The sequence below is a fragment of the Protobothrops mucrosquamatus genome, unplaced genomic scaffold, assembly GCF_001527695.2.
Source record: "Protobothrops mucrosquamatus isolate PMUCROS unplaced genomic scaffold, P.Mucros_1.0 scaffold3672, whole genome shotgun sequence".
NCBI lineage: Eukaryota > Metazoa > Chordata > Lepidosauria > Squamata > Viperidae > Protobothrops > Protobothrops mucrosquamatus.
The window spans coordinates 97,053-107,413 of NW_015389629.1; the positions used below are offsets into that span (position 1 = coordinate 97,053).

General features: G+C 49.3%; 1 protein-coding gene across 1 annotated transcript in view; it reads right to left on the reverse strand.

Annotated features, from left to right (window-relative positions):
* Positions 1-6,490: 6,490 nt before the first annotated feature.
* Positions 6,491-10,361, reverse strand: part of BCAM (basal cell adhesion molecule (Lutheran blood group)) — a gene marked incomplete at its 5' end in the record, with an annotated part of 17,853 nt that continues 13,982 nt past the window's right edge. The window contains 3 exons of the mRNA XM_029286438.1: positions 6,491-6,496; positions 7,653-7,788; positions 9,257-9,321. Coding sequence (XP_029142271.1) covers positions 6,491-6,496; positions 7,653-7,788; positions 9,257-9,321 — 207 coding nt within the window. The remainder of the gene's footprint in view (positions 6,497-7,652; positions 7,789-9,256; positions 9,322-10,361) is intronic.

Below are 10,361 nucleotides of genomic sequence, written 5' to 3' on the forward strand. Positions count from 1 at the left end.
GATGTGCCCCAATACTCTTTTCATCAACTCATCCAAAACATTCCTAGTCTCAGCTGGTCCCGGGGACCACAAGGGGCTAAAAAGCTGGAGGGGATTTATTGACCAGCTGGGCAAGGCATCAAGCTATTTCCCCTGACACCAAGCCTACATATTTAACAAGTCCAAGGCTTACCAAATCCTTGCTTGCCCAATTGGTAAATCAGAATACAGTAGCAGGCCTGGCTTTGACACATTTACGGCTTGGCGGGGAGATAATATTCTCAATTTTCTTGTCAACTCTGGCTCTCCCGTCTCCTTTCAGACCCAGCTGTGCTGAGTTAAGGGGGGGGAAAGCGTCCAAAATCTATTTTTGAAGCAATATGTCGAGAAGCATTGAGCGTTTGCAAAAGAGCTGCACTGGAATTGCCAAAAGTGTGGGGTGAGCACGCTTAAAATTGGATGTGAAGCTACTCCAAAGGTTCAGTCCATAAGCAAAGAGTCAAAAGTCTTTGCTTTAAGATGTCAGGGGTCCTTTAAGATGTCACTTAAGATGTCAGGAGTCCTCAACCTTGGCAAAAGTCACTTTAAGATGTCAGGGGTCCTCAACCTTGGCAACTATAAGACTTGTGGACTTCAACTCCCAGAATTCCTCTGCCAGCAAAGCTGGCTGAGGAATTCTGGGAGTTGAAGTCCACAAGTCTTGTAGTTACCAAGGTTGAGGACCCCTGGTTTAGGTGGCATCAAAGGCTGTAGCAGAAATCGTTTGGGGAAAAAATGCAAGAAAATAACTAAAAAGATAGTGTCAAGTGCAATTCTTGGCCATTTCATGGATATAAGTAGTCCTCACTTAATGACTGTTTGAAGTTATGATGGAAGTCCTTGCTATTTAGTGCCAAAGGGCACCTCACTCCTTTATGCACCGTAACCTGTACTCCAAAGGTGCTTTACTGTTCTTTCTTTTTTCCCCAAAAGGCAACTGGACTGTCTCGCTTGTTTCGCTAACCCAAGAAAGTCCAGTTGCCTTTTTGGGGGAAAATAAAAAATAAAAATAAAGCACCTTTGGGACAACCATGACCTGGATGATTAAGAATCTCCTTTTGCGCCAACGCAACCTGTGTTTCCACAACGACTTGCCCAGTTGCAATCTGCCAACGGAAAGAAGCATGGCTGGTTGGAGCCAAAGGTCACATCGCAGCCCAGATGCCAGGCCCAAAAGCTGGCATTCCTCTTAAGAAGTCAGTCCCGGGGGGAGGAATTTGTAGTATTCCTTGGCCAGGAATCTGGGGGCTTTTGAAGCAAATTCAAAGGGGAGTTCGGAGGGGAAAGGAAAACGGGTTGCGATGACAAAAGGCAGGCAGGAAGGAACTTCTCTAATTAGCCGCGTACGCAACAAAGTGGAATCCCTGCGGACCGCATGTAAAATCCGCTGGAAAATTTAAAGAACACTCTCCAGGAAACGGCAGAGCGGAGATGTTGGGAGTAAATCTGCTTTTTTTTTAACCCGGGCCCTTCAACATGAGGAATTCAGCACAGAAGCACCCAAATTTGAGCACTTGACTGTGCAACCCTGGATTTTAATTCACCGAGGGAAGCCCGGAGCACCGAAAATAATTCTGCAAGGCGTAAAGCCAGCCCACTTATACAGGCAATCAACTTACAACCACAAAGCAGCCCAACATTTCTCTTGCTAAACAAGACAGTATTGAGTTTTTGGGGCCCATTTTACAGCCTTTTTTTTTTTTTTTTGCCACAGTTGTTAAGTGAATCACGGCGGTTGTTAAGTTAGCAACAGTGGGGGGGTGTTGTTCAATAAATCTAGCTTCCCCATTTGACTTTGCTTGTTGGGAGGTTGCAAAAGGGGATCCCGTGACTCCGGGACAGTGAAAACGTCATAAATATGAGCCAGTTGCCAAGCGGCTGAATTTCGACCCCGTGACCGTGGGGATGCTAAGTATGAAAAACGGTCCTAGGTCCCTTTTTTCAGCGTCGTTGTGACTTTGAACAGTCACTAAACGAGTGGCTGTAAGTCAAGGGCCACCTGTACAATAGCATGCATCCTTTTGTTGGGAGAAGGGAAAATAAGGAGAAAATCAACGACATAATAATAATAATAATAATAATAATAATAATAATAATAATAATAATAATAATAATAATAATAATAATAAAAAAAAAAAGTTGGAAGGGACCTTGGAGGTCATCTAGTCCAACCCTCTGCTCAGGCAGGAAACCCTATACCATTTTGGACAAATGGCTGTTCGTTCTCTTCTTAAAAACTTCCAGTAATGGAGCACCCACAAGATCTGGAAGCAATCCCATTGATTAATTGAACTGGGATTATAGAATAACAGAGTTGGAAGGGACCTTGGAGGTCATCTAGTCCAACCCCCTGCTCAGGCAGGAAACCCTGTACCATTTCGGACAAATGGCTGTCCAGTCTCTTCTTAAAAACTTCCAGTGTTGGCGCATTCACCGCTTCTGGAGGCAGGTTGTTCCACTGGTTAATTGTTCTAACTGTCAGGAAGTTTCTCCTTAGTTCTAGGACTTGTCGTTTCCTTCCAAGGTTGGGAGGAAGGCCTGCCTCGGAAGGGATTTCTTTTGTGGGCTCTGACAGGGGTGGGATCGGGTCGTTTAGCAGCTCCGAGTCGCATCCGATATGCGGGAGAGGAATCCCGCGCAGACACACCAAGATTCAGGAGTCAAATAGAGGTTATAATCTTTTTTTTGTTTTAATGGCTAACGTACAGCATAACCGGGCAAAGGCTGTAGAAAGTAGAAACATCCGAACGGAGGTGCAGGAGCCGTGGCACAGGGTGGTAGGATCAGGCGGCCCAGAGGATGGAAGTCTGCTAAGATGCCAACTGGTGGATCCTCCCAAAGATGCTTTTTCAAAAGGCAAATGGACTTTATTTCCCCATGAAGACGTTTCGCTTCTCCTCCAAGAAGCTTCTTCCGTTCTGACTGAAGAACGGAAGAAGCTTCTTGGAGAAGAAGCGAAATGTCTGCAAGGAAAAACAAGGTCCACTTGCTTTTTTTGGGGGGGGGAAGCTCCTTTGGGACAACCATGACGTGGATTGACCTATGGATCTCCGTAACCATTAAACCAATCGGTTCCTCTGCCTTGGTCTGCAGAGAAATCCCCACCCAGAAGGCGGCTAAAAAAAATCTCCTTTGAAGGGTCACTTAATCCCTCTCTCTTCCCAACGGATGCAAACATCCAGAAAGCCGTGGCCAAATAATCAAAATTTCTCAAAAGGGCGTCAGGAGAAGGATGGGAAGGTTGCTATTTTATATTTTAAGGGAAGCAACCTGGACTTTGCCGTCGGTGGGAAGAGAAGAGGCCAAAAATTGCAATCAGACGTAAGCGGCCTTTTTAAACATTCGGCAAATTGATAGCAAGCCTTTCTCCTTCCTAGTTGGGGGTTAATAAACTACATTTCCCAGCTGGCCTGCCCTAGTGGTTGCTGGGGACGGAAGCCCAGCAGCCACATCTGGAAGGCCGGAGGGGCAAAGAGAGAAAGGAATATTCCAGCTGCCATTCCAGGTGAAACTCGTAAAATGTCCAGCTTCCTGTGCTTTTTTAAAATGCTTTTTTTTTTTATAAAAAGCCACTGGGCTCCATCTCCTAGCCTACTATTCTCCACCGCGCTGTGCCACAGCTCGCAGCTTCGTTCTGTTCTAGGCTGCAACACCATTAAAGGTATCTAATTATAAGAAAAGAAAGGCCCCCCAATATTCACCCCCACCACCCCATCACCCCCAACGCCAGTGTCTCGACCAGACAGTGCAAGAGAGAAAGGCAGTGACATATCACAGGGACTAGGGCAGTGTTTCCCAACCTGGGGGACTTTAAGATGGGTGGACTTCAATTCCCAGAATTCCCCAGCCAGCTTCTGGGAGTTGAAGTCCGCTCCTCTTAAAAGTTCCCCAGGTTGGGAAACGCAGGATTTGAGAACCACGGAGAGATCACAACCCTGAAAAACACATTTATTCCTAGGAGATTTCGCCATACACGCAAAACGGTGCCCTGTAAAATAAAAAAAAAAAACAACACACAGATTGGGCGGCTTCAAATGCCCCCCATGTCGATAAGGGACAAGCACGGGCACCCCTCTGGGGAGCGGAGACATCGGGAGAACACAAAAATACAATTCATTGTCTGTCCCCCAGCCATCTTTTAATGAAAGGGATTCTGTAGCTGGAAGAACCCCCCCCACACACACACACACCTTCGGCCTGAAAAGACCCTTCCCCAAAGCCCCGAAGCCAATAAGCTATACAAAACAGAAGAGAGCAGGGAATATGCGCAGACAAAATCACTTTTCTTGGCTACTACACTCGGTTGATTGTGAGTCAGGATAAAATGATAGCATTGCCATGGGGTGTGTGGAAAAAAAAAAAAAAGCACAGGGATTGCACAGCCCTGCAATGGGCTCAGGAAAAACAAAATATCATATCTTCCAACTCGTTGACTTGAGCTCTACCCCAGGGGTAAACAACCGTGGCTCTTTCATGACTTGTGGACTTCAACTCCCAGAATTCCTGAGTCAGCGTGGCTGCTTCGGGAATTCTGGGTCTTGAAGTCCACAAGTCATAAAAGAGCCAAAAGGTTGCCTGCGAGTCAGAGGATCGATGATGTATGGAATCGCCTAAACAGGTAGTCCTCAACTTACCGCAACTGAGCTCCGGAATTTTATATTGTTAAGTGAGGAATTCGTTAAGTGAGCTTTGCCCCATTTTACGACAGTTGCTAAGGGAATCGCTGCAGCTGATCAAGTTAGTAATGTGGTCGCTAAGCGAGTCTGGCTTCCCCCAGGGACTTTGCTCATCAGAAAGGGGTCACAAAAGGGGATTGCGTGACCCCCGGGACGTTGCGACCGTCACAAATATGAAGCAGTTGTCAAGAATCTGAATGTATATCCCAGGACCCTGGGGAGGCTGCAACGGTCAAAAGGGTGAAAAATGGTTTTAAGTCACTTTTTTCAGTGCCGTCGTAGCTCTGAACAGTCACTAAACGAACTGTCGTTAAGTCAAGGACTAGATGTAGTGGAGGAACGTTTATCACTCGCGCTTTTAATGGATCGTTCCTTTGATGGATCAGATTATCGGTAAACAGAGGCTGAATTTCAAAGCTGGTGATGCTCAAATCCAGAGGGACATAACAGTACAAGGAAGGACAGTTATATCCCCTTTACGACCTGTGGACTTCAACTCCCAGAATTCCCATGGGTGGCTGAGGAATTCTGGGAGCTGAAGTCCACAAGTTGTCAAGTTTGGAGACCCCTGGTCTAAACTATGAATTCTGGGAGCTGAAGTCCACAGGTCGCAAAGGGGACTTAGTCGCCTGCTCCCGCACTAGTGTGACAGATGAATACAGAATAACAGAATTGGAAGGGACCTTGGAGGTCTTCTAGTCCAACCCCTGCTCAAGCAGGAGACCCCATATCAGGGGTAGACAACCTTGGCTCTTTTATGACTCGTGGACTTCAACTCCCAGAATTCCTGAGCCAGCTGTGCTGGCTCAGGAATTCTGGGAGTTGAAGTCCACGAGTCATAAAAGAGCCAAGGTTGCCTACCCCTACCCTGTATTATTCCAGACAAAAGACTCCCCAGTCTCTTCTTATAAACCTCCAGGGATGGAGCACCCACAACTTCTGGAGGCAAGCCGTTCCAATGCTGGCTAGTTTAACCAGGAGGAATGGAAGAATGCTTGCTAGAGAGATGTACGGGTGGGTGACGGGGCCATTCCAGAACGGCGGGCGAACGGAGGAGGCCGTGAGGTGGGAAAAGTCGTACATGCAAGCTTCTCTCGGAGGTTCCCTTTGGGGGCATGCATAACACCGAGCGGACACACGGGCAGGCGTGCACGGGAAAATGGGTAAATTTACGCAAGGCGAGAAGACAAAGGATTGTGGCAAGCGTGACTCCCTTTGGAGCGAGGGAGGGTTTAGGTTAACAAAACACAGTTCGTTTTCGCTCGTAGGTAACTGGCAGAGATGGGCTGGCTGAAAGTTGGTTGGAAAAGAAAAAAAAGAAGAAGAACATCAAAAAACCGACGGGTTAGCAACTTCCGCAAAGTTGGGTTTGTCTGGGTGACATCGATGTGTCTGTGGGCGACTTTATTTAGGAAATGCTGGAGCCTAAAAAAGGGAGCGTCTGTCCAGATAAATGTCAGTTCCTTTTTTAAAAAAACAAAACAAAAACAAAGCAAAACAAACATCACCCAAAAATGTGGGATTTTTTTTTTTGTTTTTTTGTTTTTGAAGGAGGAAGAAGTAGTGGCAGAATAGCTCAGCTCTCCCCTCTTGGGCATCTGAACCCCTCCAGCCACAAAAGTCTAGGTGCAAAGGAAGCTCCCAGCCCCCCAGGGGGAGGGAAGGAGGGAGGGAAGGAGAAAAGGAGGGAGGGGGCTGTCATGCCCTGGCAGGGTCTCCAGCATCTTCTCCATCCATTGTGGGCGGTACAGAATGGGAAGGGGCCTCCCCTGGAAGAAGACCAGCCTTCCTTCTGCTCAGCACTGCAAGGGAGAGAAGGGAAAAGGGGAGGGAGGGAGGAAAGAAGGAAGGAAGGAAGGAAGGAAGGAAGGAAGGAAGGAAGGAAGGAAGGAAGGTTTGGAAAAAGGAAGCAAGGAAATAAGATTTAGAAGGGAGGGAGGGAAGGAGGGAGGGAGGATGGAAGGAAGGAAGGAAAGAAGGAAGGAGGGAGGGAAGATTTGGAAAAAGGAAGGAAGGAAGGCATGGAAGGACGGGAAGAAGGAGGATGTTGAAGAGGGAGGGAGGGAGGGAAGGAAGGAAGGAAGGAAGGAAGGAAGGAAGGAAGGAAGGAAGGAAGGAAGGAAGGAAGGAAGGAAGGAAGGAAGGAAGGAAGGAAGGAAGGAAGGAAGGGAGGGAGGGAGAGAGAGAGGGAAGGAGAATTTTGAAGAGGGAGGGAGGGAGGGAAGGAAGGAAGGAAGAAGGAAGGAAGGAAAAAGGGAGAGAGGGAAGGAAGGATGATGTTGAGGGAGGGAAGGAAGGAAGGAAGGAAGGAAGGAAAGAAGGAAGGAAGGAAGGAAGAAAGGAAGGAAGAAAAAAGGGAGAGAGGGAAGAGCAAATGGAGGAAGGAGGGAAGGGAGCGAAGGAAAGAAGAAGGAAGAAAAGACGGCATTAATTCACACTCCGTAGTCTTCCTTTGCACTGCCCCAATCTCTTCTTTCCCTGATCCTGCCAGCACCAGATATATGGGCTTCAGTTCCCAGGATTCCCCTAGCCGCTTGGCCATTGCTGAGAATTCTGGGAACTTGAGGCCCACACCACACAATCTTGCCCCCTTACGTCCTGATGTCCTCTTGACTTAGATTATAGAATTCACAGCATCAGCCTGACGATCTCACCATGCAGAGAGCGTCCCTTACACCCTCTCCCCAACCCTTATCTGTGCTGGACAGCCCAGGACAGGCTGGGGAAACCTTGACCCTTTTATGACTGGTGGACTTCAACTCTCAGAATTCCTGAGCCAGCCATGCTGAGGGGAAAGGGAGAGGTTTCCACGCTGAGCCAGGCTGCCTGAGGAATTCTGGGAGTTGAAGTCCACGAGTCATGAAGGGGCCAAGGTTTGCCTACCCCTGCGAAAGGCTGAAACTCTGAAGCTTAAAGGGCAGGGGGTTCTTATCGCTGGCCCACCAGCCCCCTCCTCACCTCATTCGTCCCCCCTCCTCCTCCTCCTCCACCGCCTCCTCCGCCTCCGCCGGGACTCAGCAAGCCCGTCTGCTCGTTCCGCCTGTCAGCCTTCATCTCCACCACGGTGTTATCCGGGCTCCCTTCCTTGGGGGTCCTGAAAGCAGAAGAAAACAATCCTCTAATGCAACACGTGTCCTTCAAGCCAAAATCAAGCCTCCCCCCCCCCATGGGCAAGCAAGCATCGCAACAGGATACAGCAGCTTTCCCTCTCCCTAAGCTGGTTTGACCAGGCTAAACTAGTATGTATTATTTTTTTAAAAAAAAGAAAACCAGAACCGTCAGATGTTCTGTGACCCCCAGCAAGCGTCAGTCTGGGGAGTTGCCAGATGTTGTTTTTTTCCCCATCCTTTTCTGTGCTCCCGGCCAGCTAGTTATCTTAAACCAGCTAGTTATCTTAAACCTGAAGGAAGAAGCCACATCTTAACCAAGCACTTGTGGTACAGAAACAGCCAGCCAATGCATTCCCCTCTTGCACTGATGATGTGGCGTAGGCCGGTAATGTCATGTCTGCGGGAAGAAAGCTCAGAGCCCGTCAAAAAGGCAGAATGAAATATTATATTTATTGGAGCCCCTTCCCTTCCCCTTTCCCTCTCTTCTCCTCCTTCTCTCCCTTCCCTTGACCTCTCCTTCCCTCCCTCTCTCCCCTCCCCTTCCCCTCTCCTCCCTCTCCCTTCCCTTGCCCTCTCTCCCCTCCNAAGGAAGATTTGGAAAAGGGAAGGAAGGCATGGAAGGAGGGAGAGAGAGAGGGAAGGAGAATTTTGAAGAGGGAGGGAGGGAGGGAAGGAAGGAAGAAGGAAGGAAGGAAAAAGGGAGAGAGGGAAGGAAGGATGATGTTGAGGCAGGGAAGGAAGGAAGGAAGGAAGGAAGGAAGGAAGGAAGGAAGGAAGGAAGGAAGAAAAAAGGGAGAGAGGGAAGAGCAAATGGAGGAAGGAGGGAAGGGAGCGAAGGAAAGAAGAAGGAAGAAAAGATGGCATTAATTCACACTCCGTAGTCTTCCTTTGCACTGCCCCAATCTCTTCTTTCCCCGATCCTGCCAGCACCAGATATATGGGCTTCAGCTCCCAGGATTCCCCTAGCCGCTTGGCCATTGCTGAGAATTCTGGGAACTTGAGGCCCATACCCCACAATGTTGCCCCCTTATGTCCTGATGTCCTCTTGACTCAGATTATAGAATTCACAACATCAGCCTGACGATCTCACCATGCAGAGAGCGTCCCTTACACCCTCTCCCCAACCCTTATCTGTGCTGGACAGCCCAGGACAGGCTGGGGAAACCTTGACCCTTTTATGACTGGTGGACTTCAACTCCCAGAATTCCTGAGCCAGCCACGCTGAGGGGAAAGGGAGAGGTTGCCATGCTGAGCCATGCTGGCTCAGGAATTCTGGGAGTTGAAGTCCACCAGTCATAAAAGGGCCAAGGTTTGCCTACCCCTGCGAAAGGCTGAAACTCTGAAGCTTAAAGGGCAGGGGGTTCTTATCGCTGGCCCACCAGCCCCCTCCTCACCTCGTTCGTCCCCCCTCCTCCTCCTCCGCCGCCTCCGCCTCCTCCTCCGGGACTCAACAAGCCCGTCTGCTCGTTCCGCCTGTCAGCCTTCATCTCCACCACGGTGTTATCCGGGCTCCCTTCCTTGGGGGTCCTGAAAGCAGAAGAAAACAATCCTCTAATGCAACACGTGTCCTTCAAGCCAAAATCAAGCCCCCCCCCCACGGGCAAGCAAGCATCGCAACAGGATACAGCAGCTGTCCCCCTCCCTAAGCTGGTCTGACCAGGCTAAACTAGTATGTATTATTTTTTTTTTTTAAAAAAAAAGAAAACTAGAACTGTCAGATGTTCTGTGACCCCCAGCAAGCGTCAGTCTGGGGAGTTGCCAGATGTTGTTTTTTATCCTTTTCTGTGCTCCCCGCCAGCTAGTTATCTTAAACCAGCTAGTTATCTTAAAGCTTAAGGAAGAAGCCACATCTTAACCAAGCACTTGTGGTACAGAAACAGCCAGCCAATGCATTCCCCTCTTGCACTGATGATGTGGCGTAGGCCGGTAATGTCATGTCTGCGCGAAGAAAGCTCAGAGCTCGTCAAAAAGGCAGAATGAAATAGCCAAAGACATAAAAGCGATTAAGGTGCCCAAGTCTTGTTTCTCCTCTTGGGTCACTCCTCTCCTCCCTCTCTCCTCTCCTCTTTCCTTCCCCTTTCCCTTTCCCTCTCTTCTCCTCCTTCTCTCCCTTCCCTTGTCCTCTCCATTCCTTTCCCTTCCCCTCTCCCCTCCCCTTTCCCTCTCCTCCTTCTCTCCCTTCCCTTCCCTTGACCTCTCCTTCCCTCCCTCCCTCTCTCCCCTCCATTCCCTTCCCTTCCCCTCTCCTCCCTCTCTCCCTTCCCTTGACCCCCCTTTCTTCCCTCTCTCCCTCCCTCTCTCCTCTCCTCCCTCTCTCCTCTCTCCCCCTCTCACCTGTCTCTCCTCTCCTGCCCTCTCTCCCTTCCCTTCCCTGCCTCTCCTCCTCCTCCCCTCCCTTCTCCTCACCTATGTTCTCTCCCTTCCCCTCTTCTCCCTTTCCTCTCCCCCTCCCTTTCCCCTCTCCTCCCTCTACCTTCCCTTCCTTTCCCTTGACCTCTTCTTCCCTCCCTCTCTCCCCTCCATTCCCTTCCCTTCCCTCCCCTTTTCACACTCTACC